The sequence below is a fragment of the Apteryx rowi genome, unplaced genomic scaffold, assembly GCF_003343035.1.
Source record: "Apteryx rowi isolate R43461 unplaced genomic scaffold, aptRow1 scaffold_492, whole genome shotgun sequence".
Lineage (NCBI taxonomy): Eukaryota > Metazoa > Chordata > Aves > Apterygiformes > Apterygidae > Apteryx > Apteryx rowi.
This window is the reverse complement of record NW_020450752.1, coordinates 205,336-230,530: the sequence shown is the minus strand read 5'-3', so window position 1 is coordinate 230,530 and position 25,195 is coordinate 205,336. Positions and strand designations below refer to the sequence as shown.

At 57.3% G+C, this 25,195-nt stretch overlaps 2 protein-coding genes across 3 annotated transcripts in view; both read left to right on the top strand.

The window, feature by feature from the left end:
* Positions 1-2,032: 2,032 nt before the first annotated feature.
* Positions 2,033-12,891, top strand: CADM3 (cell adhesion molecule 3). Of its 2 annotated transcripts, none has more exons than XM_026079092.1 (9): positions 2,033-2,168; positions 2,405-2,557; positions 2,780-2,917; positions 3,165-3,335; positions 4,799-4,889; positions 5,381-5,550; positions 10,417-10,542; positions 11,137-11,202; positions 11,886-12,891. In XM_026079092.1, the coding sequence occupies exons 2-9, from the start codon at positions 2,518-2,520 to the stop codon at positions 12,002-12,004; spliced, it is 921 nt and encodes a 306-aa protein (XP_025934877.1). In that variant the 5' UTR covers positions 2,033-2,168; positions 2,405-2,517; the 3' UTR covers positions 12,005-12,891. The 2 variants fall into 2 exon arrangements, with proteins under 2 accessions (XP_025934877.1, XP_025934876.1); XM_026079091.1 differs by having other exon boundaries at positions 11,134-11,202.
* Positions 12,892-23,861: 10,970 nt separating this feature from the next.
* Positions 23,862-25,195, top strand: part of ACKR1 (atypical chemokine receptor 1 (Duffy blood group)) — a 4,248-nt gene continuing 2,914 nt past the window's right edge. The window contains exon 1 of the mRNA XM_026079090.1: positions 23,862-24,111. Within this exon, the coding sequence (XP_025934875.1) occupies positions 24,091-24,111 (21 nt within the window). The 5' untranslated portion in view covers positions 23,862-24,090. The remainder of the gene's footprint in view (positions 24,112-25,195) is intronic.

Below are 25,195 nucleotides of genomic sequence, written 5' to 3'. Positions count from 1 at the left end.
ACTGACCCCAGCCTGTGCACCATGGACCACAGATCAGAGACCATAGACCGTGGTCACGCTTGGTGGACTGTTGACCACACCATACAGACCACCCTGATGGACTACAGGTCATATGCTGCAGACCATAGACTGCTGACCAAACCTTATGGACTGTTGGCTGTAACTCCTAGACCACAGCTCATGGACCTCACATCACACCCCATAGCCATGGATCACAGATCATAGACTGCAGACCTCATCCTGTGGACCAGATGCCATAATCTGTACATCATATCTGATATCATTATATTCCATAGAGCACATTCCAGGTGTACTGGGATAGTCCACAGCTGTTTGATAAACTGGTGGAGCAACCCCAGCATGTATGAGTGTTGTTACCCTTCCAGAAAGGACCCCGTAGAGTCTAAATTGAGGAGCAACAAAGGGGAGTAACTAGAAAAGGTGCTTACAAGCCTTGCATCAAGCCTACAGTCCCTTGGTGACCCCCCCACCAGTGAGATTGCAGCCCCCCAGCTGCTTTGCTTGTTTGCAGGTCTGTCACTGTCCTGAGCATCACTGTCAAGCCCATGGGCAGGGCTGGCCCATCTGCTGGTTGCAGCCCTGTGTCCCTGGAGCCACCCTTGACAGCAGGGACACAGTGACCTGCTTCAAGAAGCTGCTTAAGACAGGCAGAGATAGAGATGGCTGGCAGGGCCTCCTGTCTCATTGGGCACCTAGCACAGAGGGGAGAAATGGGCACCACAGCTCTGAGCCTCAGCTTGCTGGCACTGCCAGGGTGGTGGAGCAGGGCTTGCTGCCTTCAGCCAGTGCTTGTCCTGGTGCCAGGCTCTCCTGCTGCCTTGTGGCATACCCATGCTTGTGCATGGATCTGCTCGTGCCCGGCAGGCACCAGCTGTCTGTGTGTTAGAGCAGCCCCAGGGGCTGTGTTTGGAGCCAGGCTTGACACTAGTGTTTCCAAGCGGGTTGGCATGGAGCTACCACCTGAGGACAGCAGCTCTCTGGGAACCCCTGTCTCAGTGGGTGCTGCAGGTTGGGTATGTCAGAGCGGTAGGATGGCTCCTGCCCACCAGTCCTTTTAGCTTCTGCAGCTGTGTTGTGGCCAGAGGATGGGCTTGCACTGGGCAAATGTATGCCTGTGAGTGTCCCCACATTGTCCCCAGGGCATGCAAGAYGGCTCAGCTCCAAGCATGCTGCCCATGCAATAGAAACATCTCAATCCTGGGGAGGGACAAGCATGCATGAGTGTGTACATGTGTGCACATGCATGACTCATTTAAATATGCCCCACTCACTGCACAGCTGTGCCAAGTGTGAATGTCACATGCATATGTACATGTGTGCGCACACAGGTACCAGCCTATATATACAGAAAAACTGTACAGCACTCATGGCAGGCATTTCTCCAGGTGTCCTGCTTGTGTGTTGTGTGTGCACACACTCAAGGGGCTGTGCAATATGGTCAGGTGTGCATGCCTGCAAATGCACTCTCATGTGCCCACTTGCATGTATATATGTGAWTATACATGTAAACATGTATGTATGTGTGTAGATTCAAACATGTGCACATATATGCAGACATGTATGCATGTGCACATAGATATACATCCACACACATACATACCCATGTGCACTCACGCTGGCTATCACAGGCACCATTGCCCTGTATCTGGCGAGACCCCTGGCAGCAGGTGCTCCCCTGCTCCCGCACCACCACTGGCATCAAGAGCTGCYAGGCACCTGGTAGCTGAGCCACCCTCCCATGATGACCTAGTCTCCCTACTCCTGCAGCCTGCCCTGCTGCCCAACTGTCCAGAATGGAGGCAGGGAGAAAATGTGTTTGCCCTAAGCAGGCTGTGCCCCCGCCCCCCCAAGCTATTCAGCCCAGAACAGGAGCCCTTTTTGTCCCAGGGACTTTGGGGATGCCACTGTCCCCCTCTCTTCCTTCCCTCTGTTGCTCAGCAGTGTTCCTGCATGCGTGGGGAGAGGCGATGCCAAGGGCCCCCACTAACCTCTCCATCTGTGCCCAGAGAGCCAGCCCACGACATCAGACGAGACGGTGGTGGCTGGTGGTACGGTGGTGCTCAAGTGCCAGGTGGAAGATCCTGATGACTCCTCGCTGCAGTGGTCCAACCCTGCCCAGCAGACCCTCTACTTTGGGGAGAAACGAGGTACATGCAAGGGAGCTGGGGATGGAAGAAGGCTGCCTCAGGGGAGAGGAACAAGCCCTGAGACCAAAGGGTTGCAGGGACAAAGGGAAGGTACACTGGGGCAGGTGATGCCCCAGGAAGGTGATCTTTCTTCCTGCTGCCTGCTTATGATGCTGCTGCTGGGTTAAAATGACCCAGTAGAGGGTCCTGGTAGCATTGAGCCTCTACCACTCACCCTGCTGTCCCTCTTCTCCCAGCCCTACGAGATAACAGGATCCAGCTGGAGAGGTCCACGCCAAATGAGCTGACCATCAGCATCAGCGATGTGGTGCTCTCGGATGAGGGTGAATACACCTGCTCCATCTTCACCATGCCTGTGCGGACTGCTAAGGCCCTCGTCACTGTGCTAGGTAAGCCACAAGCAGCGGTTACTCCTGCCTGCTCCTAGCCTCCTACCTGCTTTGCCCCKCATGGAATATCCTCCTTATGTATATCTCTGCTACTCTCCTGCATCCTGACCCATAACACATCCTTGCCGTGTCTGTCAGCATGCCTGTCTGCATGTAATCATCTCTAGATAGTGGCACACAACCAAGCTAATAGGCTGTTGCATTTCTTGCCTCCTCTCTCAGGAATCCCCCAGAAACCCCAGATCTTTGGCCATGAGCAGCCCATCGATGAAGAGAAGATAGCCCGGCTGACCTGCCGGTCCTCTGGCAGCAAGCCCGCAGCCCAGCTCCGGTGGAGGAAGGGCAACAAGGAGCTGAAGGGTAGGTGCCCAAGCAGTGGGGCTGTGCCCCAAGGGACTGGTGTAGCTAGGAGCACGAGGGARGCAAATGGTGCACCAGGGGTTGCAGATGTGCCCAGCACTGGAGCACAGTGGCATCCCATGCTACCATCAACCACAGGACAGGGACAGAGTGCCCCCTGCTCAACATGCATGTCAGCCCTATCCCTCTGCCAGGAGACCATGCCCTATATCCCCATCTCCTCCGATGGTCCCTCCTGTCCCCACAGATGAAGGCACCGAGGTGGTAGAGGACCCCAACGGGAAGACCTTCACTGTGAGCAGTCGCGTGGAGTTCCGCGTCACCAAGGAGGACAACGATGCTGAAGTCACCTGCGCTGTGGACCACGAGTCCCTGCAGAATGTAGAGAGATCAACCACACAGAAGCTGCAGGTCCACTGTACGTGGGATGCAGGGGTGGTGGGGGACAGGGCCATGGGGGACTGGGACACATGGGGTGGGAGGACAGGACTACATGGGGCAAGGGACAGGGCCATAAGGATGGGGGACAGAGCTGGGAGAGCAGGAGGGGATAAGAGCCTCAGCATCACCGCAGTTAGGCAGCTGTCATACACACATGGCCGTGCATGCACACACACACATGCACACACAACCCTGCTGTGCATACTCGCACACGGTCCTGACACGCACATGCCCTCAGTCCTGCTGTGCATGTACACAGCCCTCACGCACGCACACACGCAGAGTCCACTGCACGTACACATGCAGCCCTGACAGGCACCCATGCACACTCGCTGCCCTGCCATGCATGCGTGCGCACGTGGACACACATGCACRCCGCCCCACTGCCCTGCTGCATGTGCGCACCCACAGTCCTGATGCACGCGGGCTGAGCCTTGCCGTGTACYTGCAGGTGCACACATGCACACCCACAGCTGCAATACGCATGGTCCTGGTGCACATACAGTCGTATTGCCCTGTAACACATACCAAGCCTTGCTGCATGTGCATGCAGGCATACGCACACACACAGAGCCTGGCAGCATGTATGTGCGCACAGAGCACATGCAGAGCCTTGCTGTGAGCACACACATGCGCATGTACACAAAGCTGTGACACATAAACACACACGCATGCGTATAGGCCAGCCACACACAAACAGCTCTGCTGCTGCGTGCACACGCATGCATGCACACACAGAACCCTGCTACACACATGCATACACCCATCTGCACACGCACATATACAGAACTTTCAGCCTTGCCATACACACACACACACACACACACACGCTCCTCCTCACAACCCGTACACTCACAGACAGCTCACACGTGCAGATGCTGCAGAGGCACTTCCCCTGCACATGCACGCCCCAGGCTTCCCCTGCCTCTCCATCCCCCATGCCCTGCCTGCATCACCCGCCTGAGTTCTGCCTGCTCCGTCCCCATGTCCTGCCCATCCCTGTCCCCCACATCCTGCCTGTCCCCATCTCCCCAAGTCCTGTCTGCACCATCTCCCGTGTTCCGCCTGTGCCTATCTCCCCGAGACTGGTCTGTGCTGTCCCTGAGATGCATTTGCACTATCTCCCATGTCCTGCCTCTCTCTATCCCCTTCATCCTGCATGTCCCCCCATGGGGATGGGGTGGGGGATGTCAGGACCACACTGTTGCATGGCATCCCCAGAGCCTCTCACCCCCCCCATCCCAATGGCTTGCTGAGCCCCCCCCTCACACACGGGTGCACTCACACTGCTGCCAGCAGCCTCCCATGCATGCAGAGGAAGGGCCAGCGTATGGAGATTCTCTGGGGGCAGGGGCAGAGTTTAGGGATGCCAGCAGGACCCCTGCATGGTGTGGGGCAGGGGCAGGCTGTCATCCATCTGTGTCTCTTCTCTGTATGCAGACAAGCCAACGGCAAAGATCGAGCCGCATCCCATGTACCCACGGGAAGGCGAGAAGCTCCGGCTGCAGTGCGACGGGCAGGGCAACCCCGTGTAAGGCCCTCCTGCTCCCTCCAGCTCCGCATCCCTGGGCCCTGGCCAACCCATCCTCCCTCTGCCACTCTGCCGGGGAACCAAAGCAGCCACTTAGGCCTCCCCAGAGCACTGGCAGAACAGGGTATTGCAGATAAGACAGTGCAGGGTCAGAAAGGGCAGTATGGGGTGAGACCAGGGCAGTGTGGGGTCAGATTAGGGCAGTCTGGGCTCAGGACAGGTCACTGTGGGTTTGCGTCAATGCCAGGCAGGACTGGGCACCATGCGGAGGACAGGTGAAGTCCCCATGGCCTGCTCTGTCCTCCCAGTGGAGCTGTGAATGCACCTTGGCTCATCTCTAAAATGGGTGTCTTACTTCTGCTTAAATATTCTCATGCCTTCACCACCCCTTTCACTGCTTGGGCARTGGCTCTGTTCTGCCCCAGCCCCCCACCCACCAGCCCTGAGGTTCTGGGGAGGGAGAGGTGTCTCACCCCCATCCCACTCCCCAGCCCTCAGGAGTTCCTGTGGGAGAAGGAAGGCAGCGATACACCCCTGCAGCTGAGCTCCGACAGCGTCCTCTTCTTCCCCTTCCTCAACAAGAGCGACAGCGGCACCTACGTCTGCACGGCCACCAGCTCCATGGGCAGCGTCGTGGCCAAGTACAACCTTGACGTCAGTGGTAAGCGGGACCACAGGGCACCCTGCATCACCCGTCTCCTCCCAGGAGCTGTCAGTTGGCACAGCACCTCCATCCCAACTGCTTCCCCCATGGAGGGACACATGGACATGGTTTCTCACCCAGGAGGGCCATGGTGTGAGAGGGGCTTTGCCCCGAGAGTGGGTGCTCGGAGCATGCGCACGGCTGGGGTCCCAGCACGCTCACTGGCAGGGTGCTGAGCATCCCTAGGAGCGCTGCATCCCCAGCTCCTCCAGACACATCCAGACTCCTGCCGTGTCCTTCTCTGCTGCTCTCCGTCTTCGCCTGGAGCCAGCCCTCGTCCCAGCCCCTTCGGGCTGCTCWGGTGTTCAGCCTCAGCCATTTGCTCCCCTCTACATGTGACACAGCATAAGGAGGGGACACCTGGTCCCACCAGGCACTGTACAGAGCTGCTGGTCAGGGCCAAGAAGGGCAGAGAGCAGCTCGAGGAGGGGTTGAGGCAGGGACACAGCACAGCCCAGGCTGAGCTTGGTCCCTATCGCCTCCTACTGGACGAGGGAGAGGGTGCAATGGGGGGATTAAGGGGACCACAGGCAGGACAAAGCTGGAACCTCTGGGACCTGAGTAGGTCACAGACAAAGAAGCCTCTGCGTTATTATCTRTGCCATGGCCCTCCACACTGTGGAGCCAGAGAGGATTCCTGATGGCACTACCCCTCCAAATTGCAGGGTTCCTTGAGAGCTACGTCCCGAGCTTTTGGAGATGGGCCCAATGGCTTACCCTGAATCGACAGAGCTGGAGGCTTGCATTGCTGTCCTGTGCCCCCAAAACGGCTCACCACACTTGACATCCGTCCTTGCGTGGGAAAGAGCAGCATCTGTTGTCACCCCACACGTCGCCCACTCCTTGCTGCCTGCTGTCCCCTTGCCACCTCTCCTGCTCCTGGTTCTGCTCTGCTGCTGCAAACTCCATGTTCGCTGTTGCTGAGCCCTACCTGCGTCTGAGTGCTGTGTGTTGCACGTGGAGCAGAGCTGTGTGCTACGCAGGGCTGTTAGTGTTTCTTCAGCACTCTGACCCTTCCCTGACCAGGGCTGCTTGGGAGGCCAGCAGCTGTGCTGCCCCATCCCGGGTTCACTGTGCTCAGCACCCAGCCCCTTTGCCCTGCAGCTTTCCAGCATATTGGTAGGAGCTGGTTCCCCCACTGCCCCACAATGGGGATCTGGTCCTGGATCTGGGGATGTCCACCTCTCCTACAAAACATCTTGCCATCTCTGTCCCCTCCATCAGCCTTAGACTTCCCATCTTCCACTCCAACATTCCTACATGCTACAGCTATTCCCTTTCCCTTTTGCTTCCCCTTCCCTTCCCTCCCATCTTGTTTCAGGCACACTCAACATCCTTCACCTACAAACACAGCTGTGGATAGAGAATGCGCATGGCTGCAATGGTTCCTCAGACCTACCACCCCACTAAGTCCCTCTCCCCTCTGCCTGCCCAGGATGAGCCCTTAAATGCCCTGTCCATTCCTCCCCTCTTGCACCCTTTGTCTCCCTGTGCTGCTCATGGCCAGAGTCCCGGGGTGTTGGATCTGCTGCACCCTGCCAGCCTGGGGGAGTGTTGCCGCAGGGAGCGCTGGGATCGCTCTGGACTGGCACTGTGTTTGCTGCCCGCCATCCTCCTGGCCCATACCTGCTTTCCCTGGCACTACTTTTGCGCTGAGCCCCAAGAGAGAGGACATTCAGTCTTTTCTCACCCTTCTCAGGCTGCACCTGCTGTGGCTTTACCACCCCCCTTGTCACCCCTGGGTGCAGGGGTCTCCATAGGGAGCTGGTTTCTCTTGAAGCCCTAGCTCAGGGCACTGAGTGAGCTGGAGCTCTCCCACAAGCCGGGGTAGGCTCTGGCCCTTCTTGTAACTGGTGTGTCCATCTCCAGTGCAGACCCATCCCTGCTCTGCACCTAGCCATGAACACAGCATCACTCACAGCACTSTGCATCCAGCCATGACTTCACAGCACGCAAGGTGCTCTACAACCAACAGGATCTCACAGCAACATCCAGGGTGCTTGGCACCCATCCATGAGCACACAGCACCCTGAACACTGGTGTCATCCACCAACTTGGTCTCACAGCACCTGACAGAGGACCTCCACATCTGGGCCTGGTTCCCATTTTCAAATCCCCCTCTTTTTTTCCCCAGAGGCACTTAGATCTCAGGCGCCATCACCAGAGCATCTGCCCTGCCCAGCTGAGCGCTCTTGAACCTGCCTGCCACAGCAGCTGTCATGGTCTGCAGCAAGGGGGAGCAGGGACAGAGCAGTCCTAAGGATGTGCCTAGGAAAGTATAGGTGGGACCTTGTGCCAGGTGACACTTACCAACCCTGGGATCCCACACAGGAGGGGACCCAGTGGTGCCCAGCAGCTATTCTCGGAGGAGGGGGCTACGGGGTTATGCTTTGGCACCCGGCAGGTCAAAGAGGGGGAAGGCATCCACAGGAGTGCTTTCCCAGGAGGGTGTTATCAGAGGATGAGAGGATGGTGGCAGGAAGAGAGGAGCAAGGCTGTGAGGGCTGTCCAAGGAGCAGGTTCAGACCAGGGTAGGATGGGACCCGTGGGACAGCATGACTGAGAAAGATGGGTGCCCAGCAGGCCAGGGCTTGCTGTCCCTATCACCCAGGTGGAATGTTCCCTGGGCTGCTCTTTGCYAGGGTGAGCCCAGAGGGCTGAGTGGTGCAGGGGCAGAGCCAGGCTGGGAGCTGGGGCCTCCTCAAATGGACTCTGTCACAGCTAGCTGGCTTCTCCGAGGGGTTGATTTGTGTCCCTCTGTTTTTGTTGTCCTCCCCAGATCTTTCCCAGCTCCCCACCCCACACGTTCACTCCACTCCAGCCCCTCCGCCAGGCCCTTCCCAGCCCATCTCTCATGCTACCATGGCCACCGCTTCATCCTTCACTCCAGCTCCCATCCAAGGTACCGTAAGCTCCTTTTCTCTCTCTTTATGGCCCGCTGGTCCCCAACCCAACAGGAGAAGGTCTGCAGTAGGATGGCTGCCCAACCTATGGGCCAGGGAGACCCTTGCCACATCCCAGGTGCCCAACCAGGGTCTGATCTAGTTTGACTGCTTCTTGGCATGTCAGGACTCAGCAGCTACCTTCCCACCAGGACCAGCACTTCTGGATGGTGGTATGCAGCATTTCTATGGCAGAAGAGGTCAARGAGTGAGACCATGGGCTGCACAGTGGTCCTTCCCACCCTTCCCTGTCTCTGCTACCCAACCTCCTGCTCCCATCCCATTAATGTAGACCACTGCCAGGAGGCGTGAAGGGTGGAAGCGCCCTCATGCGTCCCTCTTGCACCATGGGAAGTGTCATCCTGTCCAGCAGGGAGCTACTTTTCTCCTGGGGCACTCACCCACGCACTGAGTCTCCTCAGGTAGTCACCCCCATGCTCTTGGCTGGAGCATTGTTGTGTGGCAGGTTGCTGCAGCAGTTGTCCCTGAGTTGCAAACCATGCCTTGTGTCTGTGTGAAATGTCACCCCTCTTCCTGTTGCCTCCTCTGTTTTTTTCCACACTGTCCTGTACAAACGCCTCTTCCTCTGAATACTTCTCTGGCTCTTTCAACCCTGGAGCTGAGCTGGGAGGATGAGAACTGAATGGAAGGAGGATTTGGTCCCTGTAATAGATGCCAAACACCTTCACCCAGTTCAACATGAGCCTGCTTTTCTCTGGGTACAGGCTGCCACAAAGATATAATCTGCCCCACACAGGCAGGAGCTTCCTAGCTTGACTCTGAGCAGTTCATCTCCATTTGGCCCAAGTACTGCTGTCCCTGCAGAGGGGACATTGCCATGAGGTGCTGCTTCACATTCCCAAACACAAAGTGCCACCCAGTCAGGGCAAATGCCAGGACCCTGCTGTGGACTCAGCTATGAGATGCAGCTGGTTGGGACTGGCAGTTTCTGGCTGGATTCACTCCACTGTGACTGTCTAGATTCTATCTCCAAAAAGGGAAGAGGGCGTAGTGTGGTGCCAGGACCACCTTCCTTAGGATGCCTGCCTGTCATCTCCTGTGGTGCAGCACATTGCCGTGCAAGTCTGCTCATCACCTGCGTACTGGCAGGATGCAGGGGAAGAGCAAGCAAAGCCTGGCTCAGCCATGGATTCCTCATGCAGAGCCATGTGCTCAACCTATCCCCTTCTTGGGCAGAAATCCACTCCGCAAAGGACAGAGCAGGATTGGAGCTGGCTGGAGACCTCTGAGGAGGAATCACTCAGGAGAGCAATGGGGATTGCGGGTCTGCAGGATCCTGAGGGCAGAGGTACCATGGGCTGCATATATGGTGGCAGAGCACTTTGCTGGTGCTGGTCCCTGGGGGACATCCCAAGCAGCTGGGGCATTGAGGGAGGCTAGGTTTGCTCATCACAGCTCTAGACAGGCTCTTCAGCTTGCTTCTCACCCAGACAGGGCTCCCAGTGCAGCTGCTCAGGGCTCAGCATCTCTCAGCTCATCCCTACAGAAGCCAGCACCGACTCACCTACTCCGGCAGCTGCGTGCAGATGGGGACCACCCTCCTTTGCATTCCCCTCCCTGCTTCTTTTGATGCCTCCATGGGCACCATCCCTTTTCTATTCCTCTCCTGGCTCTTCTCCTCCCTGCTGTCTGCCTCTACAGTTCTCTCTTCCCATTTGCAGTGGGGTCAGGCTGATGGATGCTSTGTGTGATGCTGGAAGACATCCTGTGTTGGCACAGAGCCGAGCAGGATTGGACCCTACCCAGATTCCTGTCTTTGGCCCTAAGCAATCCTTGGGATGAGCACCAACCTCTGATATGCAGCAGGGCCTATAAGTATATCTCACTCTTTCTGCTTTCTCTCTCCCTGCTGTATGGACAGATGCCAGCCCAGTGCCATCAACCTCYGGCCCATACCATGCAGTTATTGGTGGAGTGGTTGCTGTCATCGTCTTTCTCCTGCTCAGTCTCCTCATCGTCTTGGGACACTACCTGATCAGACACAAAGGTAAGGCAAGGGCGAGCTCCTCTGGGACAGCACATAGCCAAGATCCCCATGCCTATCAGCCACCGCTGTGGCATACCAGGCAGACAGTGCAGAGCGTGCTCTCTTCCTGGATGGGACTCTCCAAGCCTGGGATCCRGACAACTTCCCCAAAGTGAGTGGGCAGCGTGGGGCAGGGGTGAAGGGAGGCTACTGCCCATTCTGCCTGCCACAGACCTATCCTGTATCTGGAGACACCCAACACAGCCAAAAGAGCCCTCCAAGATCCAGGGGCCACAGCACTGTGCTGGCACCGACCCCAGCACAGAGATGTCCTGATAAATCCTTGGAGCCAGACAGGACTAGGTAATACCGGGCAGAGACAGCTTTTCCCCTTCTTCCCTTTCTCCCTTTCCTACATGGCTTGGTACCCACAGCCCCAGGACTGCCTATCCCATCAGTCCCTGTCTCTGCACCGTGTGGTGTGCCTGCCCCGTCCCATTTCCCATTCTCTCGCTACCCTCTCTACCCATCCCCTGAGCCCTCTACACTCCTGTTATTCCTACCCTATCCACCGTTTCCACCTCCCCATCCCTGGACTTTTCATCCACCCAGCAGGTGTATGCGTAAGACACGGGGAGACGGTCACATCCAGACATCGGCAAAAACCAGCAGAGGTGATGTGTGAGTAAGAGCCCCCCTCCCTGCCCTCCGAACCCAGAAGAGCTGCCTGCATCTGCCCCTGCCATGTCGGCACTGGGGCATGTAGCTCCTGGGGGAGCCAGGAGCTGGAGCCGCATGTCGAAGGCTCCCATGTCCTCCTGCCAAGCGCTGTGCTAGCCCACATGGCTCTGGGCACCAGCTCTCTGCAGGCATCCCCAAACCTGAAAACTTCTCTTTGCAAACTGTCATTTTGCAGAGAAACATTTCAGTTTTCTGATGGGGAACAGGGACAGGGATGCAGGGAGGGGCAGAGCCCTATGCCAACAGCAGAGCCAAGCCGGATGGTGGGGAGGGCAGGAGGTGTACCTGGAAATGCAGCTGAGTGCAACTGCCTGCAAAGCTGGGGGCAGTTTCACTTCTGGCTACAGATGACAGCACAAGCTTTGAGCAGCCCAGGTGAGGAACGATCCCTGGGCAGGGTTCATCCCAGAGAAACCAGTGACTTTTCCATTTCAGGGCGCATCCAAAGGATTTTTCTCCTCTCGCCTCCATTTTTGCAGCGGGCTGGAAGTGCCTTTTCCAGCAAGCCCTTGAGCTCTGCCACTGGGGCCCCTGCAGGCAGCCGGGCTTTTACCTGCTTGCGCGGGAGCATGGCACTGGGAGAGTGATCAGCACGTGACACTGCACACTCTCTCCCTGCTCAGGTACCTACCTGACCCACGAGGCCAAGGGGTCAGATGATGCCCCAGACGCAGACACGGCCATCATCAATGCAGAGGGCGGCCAAGCCAGTGGTGATGACAAGAAGGAGTATTTCATCTAGGGGCATCAGAAAGGGCGAGAAATGGAGCCAACAAACCCCAATGCAAATGGAAACCAGACCACAAACCCAACTCAACCCAACAGATTTTCTCTCGCGCCCAGGACGGGCAGACAGACGGACAGAGGGATGGCGGGACAGAGAGCAGAGAGCGACCGGCCTGAGACATGATGCTTCTTCTTGAACTTGTACAAAACGTTATTACTACGAACAGCGAAAGCCCCGGCCCCGTTTGCTTGCTTGCACCTCCATCCCTGCGACCGACGCTCRCACTAAACACAGACCAACCAGTGAGTGAGCGACTTTCCTTCTTCCTTTGGACCTTTGCTTTGGTTTCGTGGCTGCTCTTTGCTTTGGGCCCTTGGTTGGGATGTTGGGCTGGGGTCGATGTAGCTCTTTCCTTTGTTTCTCTCCATTTTGGTTTCTTTTATATCCAAGGATAAAATCAGCTCCAGGCTCTGGCACAAGCTCCGGGCAGCYGGGTGGCCTCTCTGTCACCAATGTTTGCCTTGTGCCTCCCACTGAGAGCTGAGACCCATGTCCCCATCACTCCCTGCCAGGCTTGGCTGCTGCATGATTCCCCAAGCCAAACTCATGGCGCTGCCCATGGGCTGGGGACAGGGGAGTGCCATGGACYCTGGCGCAGCAGACAAGACGGGGTTGTACACACCCGGAGCAGGATGCTGATGGGCAGCATCTCTGCCTTTGAGGGCTCAGCACGCGTCGCCTTTGGGAGTGCAGCTCGGGGCAAGCGGGGAGGGACCCCGGGACCCTGTACTGATTTTATCCTTGGTGGTTCTTGTCAAACAATGTCCATTCAGGAGAAGAACTGTCCTTGTGTGATAGATGTGTGAAGGGGGGTGAGCTTCCAGGGTGGGAACYGCTGAGGCCCCTGGAGAGACTGGGAGCTGCTGGGCAACTGCAGCTCCCCGTTCCTACCCCAGCGGGAGGGGGGAGGGCAGGGGCTTGGGGGCAAATCTGAAGAAAAGCCCTGAGTTGCAAATTCACAGATTGGAAACATCAATTAAACCATCTATTGAGATGTTCAGTGCAGGAGGCCACCTGCACCGGGAACACAGGGCAGAGCCAGGAGATCTAGCAGGCCTGTGGCCATCACGACTCCCCTCTTCACTGGGCCCAGCTCTGGGGCCCCAGGAGCCTCTGGAAAGGGTAGTTTAAACCCCAAGAATGACTGCAGTGGGAGCTGACGTGGCCCAGTGACCCTACGGGATGTGAGCTGGAAACAATCTGATCGACGCTGCTACCAGCCTAGGGTGATATGAGGCCTGGGATTTCTGTTGGCGGGGAAGAGACATACAGAGAGAGGCTCCATCGGGGTCTGTTCCTTGGACCTGTCTGCCTCCCTTTTCTTCCTGGACCCCTCCCAGAGAAGCTGCTGAGCAYGGCGCTGTGCTGAGGAGCACAGGACCCCACAGAGAGACACACAGCTCAGTCTAGCCCAGGACAGAACTCAGCCAGGCTGGGGAAGAGAGGGGRATTCAGCTGTAGATCAGGCTGGAGGGTGGGCATCTGTTCTCACTGTTCAGGGTGCTGGACTCCATCTCCATCTGAGATGTTCCCTCAGGCCTGGTGAGTTCCTGTTTAGAAAAGGCTGTTTTCCTCCTGGCTCCAGGGGCTGCAGCCGACAGTAGTCTAAATGCCCAGGTTTAGCGTCTTTATAGTTTGGGGGTCTCTGTGGAGGCTCGGTGGGAGGTTTGCCCTGCTTCCTGTCTGTGTGGGGCCTCCCTGTGGAGAAACCATATCTCTTCCAAGTCAGACAAAAGCCAGAAGCTTTTTCTGACCTCTCCAACGTGTTCCAGGGGTCCACTTCCCTCACCCCAACCCTGTATCCATGGGATACACATTGCAGCTGCACGGGGTTGTGTGCTCCAGCTGCCTGCAGGATACCCCATGCCACCCTGGAGTGCCAGGCCATGCCTCTGACACTTGGGATGAGGTTTTCCCACATGCCCAGCTGCCCATCATTGCTTGGCCTGACATGAGGGGTTTGCAGGAGCTGCCCTTCGGCTGTGCACCCCTTTGATTTTGGGGTGTTTGGGGAAGAAGAGCCCTTCTGGAAGGAGGCAAAGCTTGCAGTGGTGTGGGTAACTGCACCTGAGAGGTAAAGGAAGAGCCTATTTCCTCTGCCATGAGGTACAAGATGCTTATGCCACCTGCCAGGGGTTGGTAATGTCCCTCCTGTCTAGACCCTGAGAGCAGGCACAGATCCCTGCACATGGCACAGAGAAAAAGGCCCCAGGAAGCCTTCCCAGAGTGCGATGTGCTAGAAGGAGGGTAATGGGGCTGCAAAGCACAGGGCTGGTGCTGGCAAGCCAAAAGCAGCACTTGGATGCAGGGTGCCCTGGGGCCAAGCAGATGTGAGGAAGGAATTTGGCACAGCTACAGTTTTGGGGGGTATGAATGAATGATGTGGTAGCATCTGTCTCACATGCAGAGCTGTGACTGGATTCACCACAGCTAAATTGTCTGTCAGGAGCACACAGGCAACAGGATATTATGCACCTTGAGAAAGAAATGTGTAAAGTTTTTATCACACATGGTGAAGAAAACCTGTGGTTTTCCCCATTTTGTTCCTCCCTTTACATCTGTTTGGAGGAGAACATTGGCCTTGACATAGCCCTTCCTGAGTGCAGTGTCCCAAAATGCAGGGGGACAAGCCAGGAGAGGAGGACGGGCAGAGCCATCTCGCAGCTGTGCTCCTTTTTATTCTCATTTTTTGAAGAGTTACTCATGCAGGAAGGATCTTGCTTGTACAGTCAGCATACAACCCATGTAGATCTGCCTGGGTCTGCAGAGAATCCAAGACAGTAGATCTGAGCTCATTTCAAGGGATGCTAAYGTTGCTGCGAGAGATAACACTGCAAATGTCGATGCTGTTAACTATTTCACTGCACACCTGAGCATGTATGAATGTGTGATCTGATGCTACTCTGAAGCTCTTTAACATCCACTACTGAATAGACGTAATTCCTTAAAATAAAAATGTAAGGACGTGTTTTCAAATACAATTTAATCTCATTATAAGTCTACATGGTGTAGATCATTGCAAAAACCACCCCCCGCTGGGGGTCTGCAAGGGAGAGGGGTTAACTGGTTACATCTTCCTGAAAAAAAAGGACTCAGGTATTTAGGGTTAGAAAGTGAGATTGTGCCCCATTAGAGGCAGTGTGYCGCAGGCACAGCCAAGCAGCACACGGACTTTTCAGCTGCCTAGCTCCAGCACTGCCACCCCAGAGCTGCTTCAAGGGTTGGTGCAGGTGGTTGTCGCTGCTGCTGTCTTGGGTGCCTGAGCCAAGAGTCCAGCTGGCTGCTCTCTCCTCGCTGGATGCAAAGTATACCCTTCCCTAGACCATCCCCCAGACACTGACAGCYGTAGCGCACCTGGGAAACTGGCTTCCGTGTTTGCTCGAGCTCCAGCATAGACATCATCAGTGTTTCCGAGCACCGGAAACAAACCTTGGCTACCTTTTTCACCTGGTCAGAGAAATCAGGATTTGGCCTTCATGCAAATCCCATGTCATAGTAGAAGTCACAGGAAACAGCACAGGAAACCTCCCACCTTCTTCAGTGGTGCTCAATACAAACATTTCCCATGGAGCGGGGAGGACCCGGCATGGGCAGCATGTTCTGGCTGGAGCCACTGCCTCCTCCAGACATCAGCTAAGTACGGGCCAAGTCTCACCCCAAGTGGGCCTGTTACCGTCCCCTGGCTGCAAAGGCTCAATGAAAGGTTGAGCCATGACTGCAGACATTGCAGACATCTAAAAGTGGTGAGAGGAGGCACACAACACGGAGACTGTGTGTGCAAGCAAGAACCAAAGGGCTTTTGTAGATGCAAGGGARTGATGGATAATCTGTGTCATGGGTGTAACCATAGTAGAGACATCCATGTTATGAGTATGAGGGGTGACAGATACGTAAGGTCACAGGTGTGAGGAGTGATGGATACCCCATGTCATGAGTATGAGGTGGTGATGGAGACACCATCTCAAGACTGTGAGGCAGTGATGGGATACGTCATGGTGCATGAGGGCTGATGGTCGACACTGTGTCACAAATGATGGTACATCATGCTGCTAGTGGAAGGGGTGATCAGAAGAAACACGTGAGTGTTGTGGATAAACCATGTTGCATGTATGAGACCATGACTATATCATGTCACAAGAGTGAGGTGTTGTGGGTTGCAGCATTTTGTGAGCCTGCGAGATGGTGGGATACACCATGCATTGAGTATTTGGGGATGATGAATACATCATGTCATGAGTGTGAAGAATAAACAGGTAAACAAGGTTGTGAGTGGGGGGCATGGTGGGTTACACAGTGTTGTGTGTTGGGGTGATGGGATGCACTGCGTTGTGCATCTGAGGGACAGTGGGATTCACTGTGTCACCAGTATAAGGCAGTGATGGGATACACTGTTGTGAGTGTGAGAAGTGATGAGCTACACCATACCATGACTGTGTTGCRGCCATGTTGTGCATGGGGGAGATGATGGGAGACACCCTGTATTGAGTGTTTTGGATGCTGGTGGGATACGCCCTGTGTTGAGTGTTTTGTGTGCTGGGATACACCATGTTGCGAGTGTGAGCAATTCTGGGATACACTGAGTCATGCRTGTAAAGGTGAGTTAGGTACACCATGTCACAAGTGTGAGAGATGATGGGATATACCTTAACAGCGTAGGAGGTAGAATAAAAATGTTGTGTATGAAGCAGTGATGGGATCCACCATGTTACAAAATAACGGAATAATGATGTTTGTTTAAGAATAATCATGTTGTTTAAGTCTGTGGGGCGATGGGACACAGCAGAGTACTAGGATAAGGAGCAATGGGATACCCCAGGATTGTGATGCAGGATGTTGGGATGATCAGCTACACCATGTCCCATGTGGGAGGGATGACATGATATGCTGTGTAGCACATGTGAGGGCTGATGGGATCCATTGTGCCATGAGGGGGAGGCTATGACTGGACCTGCCATTTAACGACTGTGAAGTGTCATGGGCTACACTGTGCCGTGGGTGTGAGGGCGAATGTGATACACTGCATAAAAGCATGAGAGGTGATGGCAGACACCATGTGCCAAGCACATTGTACACTGTGTCTCGGGGTAAGGGGCTGATGGGCTGCCATGTCACATGGTTGTGATGGGGTGATGGGCTGTGCCATGCCGTGAGGATGAGAAGTGACAGGGAGACATCATCTTATGAGCTTCAATGGAAACCCTGTGTCAGAAATGTGGGGAGGTGATAGGGATATACCATGTCACTAGTGTGGGAGATGAGCGGATACACCACGTGACTAGTGTAGGGAGGTGATGAGATACGCCATGTCACTAGTGTGATAGGGGATGGGCTACACCATGTCTGTGTGATGGGGAAGCAATGGGAAACWTGTCAGTAGGGTGGGGAGATGATGGGTATACTGCACCAAGTGTGGGGCGTGATGGGATAAACCATGTCACTGCTGTTAGGAGTGGTGGGATACACCGTGTCACAGGTGTGGGGAGGAGATAGGATACACCTTATCACCAGTGCAGGGAGTGATGGGATACATCATGTCACTAGTGTGGCTGGTGATGGGGTACACCATGTTGCGGGTATGGAGAGGTGAGGGGACATGTCACTGGTGTGAGGAGGTGAAGGTGTGCACTGCATCAGCAGCATGAGGAGGTGATGGGACACGGTGTCACTAGTGTGGTGACATGAGGGGATGCACTGTTACAATGGAGAGGGGACACCCAGGACTGAGCTCATGCCCACCACTGTCAGCACCCAGTAGAGCCAGGCAGTGTCACTGCATTGGTAGTACGGTTCAGGGCACAAGTTGCCTTGTCAAACCTAGGTGCCACTTCTGGACCAAAGGRCTCCTGCTGCCAGGCTGGTGGGTCTCCAGGAGAGCTTCAGCCCAGTGTCTACCATCTGCCACCAGGTCTACCCTCACTGGGCTGAGCCCATGTGGTCAGTGTGCCCAAGGCCGGTCCTGGAGAGCATCCTCCCTGGGGGGGGCCTCTTGGCTGCAGCTCAGGCTTCCTTGACAGCTGTGTGGACGTGCAAAAGAGCACTGAGGACCCCTTACTCCGGGTGAGACCAAGTTCTCCGGCAAAGCGACGGCCACAAAAYGTGGCCAAGCATTTTAATTCCTGCTTAGCCCTCTACCAGCCTGAGCACCCCTTTTCTGGATCTGTCCCCATTCATCTCTGCTCCTTGCGTGCCCAGGCCCTGGGTCGGGGCTGTTGCTTTGCAGGATGATGCTCCATGCTCTGRTCACATCGTCTCCATTCTGGTGAGGGCTCGGGGGCCCTGCTGTGGCCAAGCTCACTGACATGGGGACATGGGGGCATCTCCTCTGGGCACAGACATGGCAATGGGCCAGAAATCAGCTGGGAAAGCTGCTCTTCAGCCAGGGATGGACCAGCAACCCCCAAAGAGGAGGAGTGGGCTGGGGCTGGGGTCAGGAGGGGAGGCAGGGCGGTCTCCAGCACCGAGGGGAGCAGTGGGTSAGCCCAGCACCAGGCCCTGGGCAGCACGAACAGCAGCATCCCTCAGGGCCACATGCAGTGCCACAGGACACCCCACTGGGGACAGGGCATCGGCAGCTGGCAACCCTCAGGCGCTCTGGATGCTTCCCGGCCAGCACTGAACTCTCAATAGACCACGAAAGCCATATTTGTACTGAGCTCTGAACACACCAAGGGGTGGGCAGCGGGGCAGGGCAGAGGACGGTCTGTGTTGTTGTGCTGTGTTCTTGTATGTACATAAAGGGAGACAACGAACGTCAATGTTACTTTATAACCTTTCTAATATCCTGTGCTAATCTCGGAAAATAATCCTATAAATATATCTGGATTACACACGTTATCTGCCTGCTCTTCTCTGCTTCTCCGTGCACGTGTTACGCTCGCAGGGCTCGGCCCTTGGGACACTGCTGTGGAGCTGCGTGCCTTTCTGCCCCCGCTGCAGTGCTGCCTGCTGCCTCCAGCTCCCTCTTGCACGCATGCACACCGGGGCGCTAGCCCCTGTCCTCCTCAGGCCACGCTCACGCACATTCTCCTCTCCAGCGCTCCCCCACGCCGGGTCTCTCACACATAGCAAGGCTTTGTCTGCCCATCACATGCACCCACAGGGTTTCACCCACAACCTGGCAGCCTCTCTGCGTGTTCACGCGGCACCCTTTGCTCTTCATCAGCAGCTCTCTCCAACTGTCTTGCCCTGCCGTACTCATCAGCGTGCTGGCACGTGCACAGTGGGGCCATGCCACCCCATGAGTGGGCATCCTGGGGATGGCTGCGCTGTGCCCACCTGGCCTGGGCCCTGTAAATGGCTGTGACCAGATGGCAGCACCCATCCGGACTCCTCCAGGCTATGGCATGCCATTGCCATGCCCTCCGGCAGTGCCAGGGAAAGCCATGGGGTGCAGGGGGAGGGGGAGGCAGGGAGCTCTGCAGGGAATGGGGGCACCAGGGCAGAAGAAGAAGGGGGAGGCAGAGGTCAGCCTGTGGATGGATATGGCTCACCCCAAGACACAGTCCAGGAGGGACACAGCTCAGCCCGTGGAGGGACACATCCCATGGATGAACACATCTCAGCCCAACTCACAGCCCACGGAGCAACACGGTTCAGCGCATCTCACAGCCTGTAGAGGGACACAGCTGAGCCCATCAAATAGCCCATGGCGGGACACAGCTCATCTCAACATACAACCGACGGAGGGACAGTTCATCTCAACACATGTCCTGTGGATGGAYGCAGCTCAGCTCATCACGCAGCCCGTAGAGGGGGGCAGCTCTCCTGGCACCTACCTCCCCAGGAGCCCGAAATGGCTGGTGTGCAAATTTGCACCAGAGCACTTGGTATYGTGATGAATATGCAGTGCTCCATTTACATAGCACGTCCTTTCCCTAGATGAAGAGGTGATTTTTATTTTCTACTGCTTCTCCCAGCCCCAGCGCAACGCRGTGACAGCTGGGCTATAAAAAGAGTAAAATATGTTACCCTCAGCGCAGGTGTTGGTAAGGCCTAGAGAAACGGAGCAGTAACACCGAGTTAAAAGCCTGAGCTGGGGCACAGGTCTTGTGGCTGGCTCTGGATGCTCCTTGGGCCCTGGCGTGCAGGAGCTCCCCAACCCTCCCAACGCTCAGCAGCACCAGGATCATGCAGYGGCGAGCACAGCACCGCTCCAACGCAGAGCTGTGAACCCTTGCAAACCCACGGGCCCTGAGTCATACCTGGCACCCAGAGCGATGCCCACCAGCCTGGGCACCTCCGCAGCGCCCCTGCCACCCACCAGCTTGATCACAGCGTCCCTCGAGGTGCGGCATTGCCTCCCCCCAGAGTCCCTGAGCATCCCCCGAGCACGGCCTTGACCACCCTCTGCTGTTTTTATGGCCAGCGGTAGATGCAACGGCATCGCTGAGAGCCACCGCTCCTCTGCAGCCCTTCGCTAGACTCTCCTTTCTGTTTGATTATGCGGGTGAGGGCTCGTCCCTGGCCGCTCCGGGGATGCGAAGCGCCGTCCGATGAGTGATGGGAAGTCACACAGCATTGCAGGGACCATCCGTCTTCAGGTTAATGCAGATTCTCCCGAAGGGCACCGGCTCGCGGCTGGATTATGATTTTTTTTAGCAGGCAACATGCTTCCGCTCCAGCCTGAAAGCCTGCCCAGAGCGTGAGCAGCCTCCCACGAGTGCACAGTGCGAGGGGGCCGCCCCAGCAGGCAGGACAGCTTTCCTTCGATCCTGGGGAAATTCAAGGATGCCGTATATCTGGGCACAGCAGCCAACGCAGCCCAGAGCTAGCGCGTGATCTGCCATGTCCAAACCCAGCCCAAAACATGAATCAGCTCGACAAGGGCCGGGAGCGGGACACAGCCCCAGCGCAGCGGCGTGCGGTGCACCCAGCGCGACGGTCCTCGGCTCAGGGCAGCCAGGGTGCTGCACGGGGGTCCCAGCATGGCTTTGGCCCCCTCCCCAGGCTGCGTTGCCATCGCAGGGCACAAAGGCTTTGCTGCCTTGGTTCAGCTGCACCGCGGTTTCGCTGCCGCCCCTGCACGCTTCCCGTCCCCTAAAACAGGGCAAGCCCAAATGCCCTACTCGGGCTCATGGACATTGCAGTTCCCAGACCCCCAACCCCCAGACCCCCTCAGCCCTCCAGCCTGGACCCCCAACCCCTCATCCCAGGCCCCCACAGCCCTGACCCACAGATCCTCGTCCTGGACCCCCAGATTGGACCTCCCAGGCCCCCTCAGCTCTGATCCACAGCCCCTCATCCCAGACCCCCAACTTGGACCTCCCAGGCCCCCTCAATCCTGACCCACAGACCCTCATCCCAGACCCCAAAACTGGACCCCCAGCCCCCCTCAGCCAAGACCCATCCAGCCCAGACCTCCCAGGCCCTCTCAGTCCTGACCCACAGACCTTTATCCCAGACCTCCAACTTGGACCTCCCAGGCCCATGCAGCTCTGACTCACAGACCCTCATCCCAGACCTCCAACTTGGGCCTCCCAGGCCCCCTCAGTCCTGACCCTCCAGCCCCTCATCCCAGACCTCCAACTTGGACCTCCCAGGCCCCCTCAATCCTGAGCCACAGACCCTTATCCCAGACCTCCATCCTGGACCCCCCACAGCCCCTCATTCTGGCCCCCCAGCCCTCCTCAGCCCTGGCCCCTCCAGCCCCTTGGGGTCCCCAGCCTGGACCCCAAGCCTGGACCCCCAGCTCTCTCAGTCCCCCAAATGGCAGTTCCCCTCGTGCCTAGACCCCCAGCCCCTCTTGCCCCCAGCCCCCCAGCCTGGCCCAGGGCAGCACTTTTGCTTGTGGGGCTTTTACGGGGTGCCTGGAGGTGCAAAGGGCCATGTCTGCACCCCACAGAGACCCACAGGACTTGGTCACTTCCCTGGCCCCACAGCTCCGGCCCCCCCATCCCCATCCCCGTGGCTGGCTTATTTTCAGAGCCCTCAGCTCCAGCAGGGTCCGAAACTTGGCTCTGCATTTCTGCCCCTTGCTCAGTCCCAGAAAGACCCCTCCTGGGTGCCCCAAGTGGCTCGGTGGGGACCCACCTCTACAGCCCCACTGCCACAGCCCCCCCAGCATGGACACGAGCCTGGACAAGAGAAGGTTTAGGGCCTTTGGTGTCCCCAGCCCTGCTGCTGCCACGGTGCAATGTGGCCTTTGGTGTCCCCAGCCCTGCTGCTGCCACAGTGCAATGTGCCCCAAGTCCCCAGGAAGGCCAGGCAGGATCCCATCCCAGCGCTGAGCATTGTTGCAACCCCCCAAAAAATCCCCTTGGAGAGGTGCGCAGCCAAGGAGGTGTTTCAGCTACGGACGTTGTTTGGCCAGCTCTCTCTTTAGCGGCTCTTTTATTGCACATAATAAAAACACTGAAAAAATATAAGTGAGAATTAATAATTTAGCCCCTGACAAGCAGGTTTGCTTGTTCTTTGGGTAATTCACCGTAACAGTCAGTCAAACAGAGAAATGCAAAGCAGTGAATTATTTAGTGGGCTCTCTTAATCAAAAAATAGGTAATTTGGTTTATTAAAGAACAGAGACGCTAAATAATTCGATTCTCTGCCTTGCAGCTATCAAGCGCTTCCAGAGCGACCCCCAGAGCCGTTCCCCATGCCAGAGAGGCTGGAGGGAGCGGAGACACACGTGGGATGGGGCAACACCGGGTGACACGGGGCAATGCGGGACCAGGCAGGCAGCATCGGCTCTGCCGCACGCTGCGCCCGGGAGGCAAGGAAACACCGATGCGCCCTGTGCCCTCGCTAGCTCGCTCCCAGCGTTTGCATCCAAGGGGAGCATCCATCTCCAGATCCGTTCATGAAYGCGAAGGGAGTCTCCGGGGAAGGAGACAGCGTTGCGATATTTGCAGCCGTACTTTAACACCACATTCGCAGCAGCAGCGGGGCTGTCAGAGRCTCTGATTTGCAGCTGAGCAGCTGTTTAAAATTCAGTTTTGCTGCCTCTGCGTTCAGACAGGGATCCGCCGAGCATTGCCGGCACGCACGGCCTCGGCTTCTCGGGAAAGTCCCAGCCGGCCGCTGGCTCCAGGCCAGCACCTCTGCAGGGATGAGCCTGGCACAGAGCCGGCTCTGGGGCTGCGTCCGGTGCCCCAGGGCGGCCGCAGGATCCTGCTCCGGGGCTGAGCCGGGAGAGGTGTCCCGAGGAAGCGCTGAGTTTTTCCACAGTGGAACAACGGTTTGTGCTCCCRGAGCTGGAAAGCACCTCATGCCTGAGCTGCTCCGCTGTTTCCTTCCCRGCACAGGGAGGCACCAGCCTGTCCCGCTCCCGCCGTCACTGCTTCCTCCCCGGTGTTGACGCCGACGGGGCTGCCAGTGCCCGGAACCTTGTGCTCCCCGCAAAGCCCTGCCCTGAGCCCAGGGAAGCTGCTCCGTGCTCCACAACCCCAATATTCCGGCCACCTTTTGCAACACCCCCCTTACAGCAGCGCCACGTCGGGGGGACAGAGCAGTCCCTGCACCCTGCAGGAGGGCTTGCTTGTCACTGGATCCTCCAACATCCCGGTGATGAGCACGTCAGGCCTCTGCACGTGGCTGTCAGGGCCAGGAATTTGAGCGTCTGCGTGGCTACCTGTAAATAAAATTCCTAATGAATTTGGGGTGTTCTGCCAAGAAATGATTGCTTCCTGCCCAAGAAATTCAGTCACGCTGGCTCCTCGGCTTTACYGGCAATGCTGGCCCACCCGTTTCCTTCACTCTGTGGCAAAGGGGGATTGCCAGGGCAAAAGGCACGTTATTAAAAAGCCAGCTCGTTAGCACAGTCATGCACCTCCCCTCGGAGCGAGAGACGGAGAGAGCCTGCTGCAGCCCCGCGGAGAGGGAGCAAGCGCGTGCAGAGCGTGCACCGTCGCGCACAGCGTCCGACGGCAAGCGCGCGCGGCTGAGCGTGCACCGTCGGCGCAAAGCTACCGTCGGAGAGCGCGCGGGGCTGAGCATGCGCCGGGGTGCAAAGCACCCGCTGGGGAGCGTGTGTTGCTGAGCGTGCACCGTCGCGCACAGCGCCGAAACGCAGAAGGCGCGCGGGCTGATCCTGGCACACAGACATCATGGGCAACTGCATCCCTGTGGTGAGTGCACCCCCTTTTCCCTGCTCTTTTCCATCCTGCTGGGAAGTGAGGGGCTGGAGGCAGGGGCGGTGGGCGAGCCTCCACAGCAACGCCGCGTGCTCTCCTTGCATGCACGTGCCGGGCTCTCGCCACTGCCCTGTGCTCTGGGCAGCTAAGAGAAATGTGGCCCGAGACCCTGGACACGGGGTGGGCACTGCCCAGAACCGTCCCGTTAGAGGAGCATCTTGAGGCATTTCGGTTTAGAGAAAACCACCTCCTCTAATGGGTTCCCATTTCTAGTTTTCCTGTCCCCTCGTCTCCCTTCTCCCTCCTTCAGCTCTTGTGCTGACCCCCCTCCTGCCACCCCCCCCACCAAGGGACCTAAGGGTCCCCTTTCTCTGCCGCTCCTCTCTCCCGTACCCGAGCCACCCCTCCATACCTGCTGGTCGCCTCCGTCTCTCACAGTTCTCCCAGTGCTTCCCAGATCCTTTCAGCACTCTCCAGGGACTTTGCAGGACCAAGTCCCCAGCGTAGGGCACCCTGCACCAAGCCCTCACCCGCCTCCCACTGGGGGGGGGCACAGGGCAGCAAGCAGGACAGGGGCACCGAGCTGGCACCACTGGGAAACACTTCCTTGCGTTCGGCTTGGTGGGGTTTGCACCCAGCCGCTGTGGGGTTTGCACCCAGCTGTTGGGGGTTTGCACCCAGCTGTTGTGGGGTTTGCACCCAGCCGCTGTGGGGTTTGCACCCAGCCATTGGGGGTTTGCACCCAGCCACTGGGGGTTTGCACCCAGCCACCGTGGAGTTTGCACCCAGCCGCCGTGGGGTTTGCACCCAGCTGCTGTGGGGTTTGCACCCAGCCACTCTGGGGTTTGCACCCAGCCATTGGGGGTTTGCACCCAGCCACCGTGGGGTTTGCACCCAGCCACCGTGGGGTTTGCACCCAGCCGTTGTGGGGTTTGCACCCAGCCACTCTGGGGTTTGCACCCAGCCACTGGGGGTTTGCACCCAGCCGTTGTGGGGTTTGCACCCAGCCGCTGTGGGGTTTGCACCCAGCCACTGGGGGTTTGCACCCAGCCACCGTGGGGTTTGCACCCAGCCACCG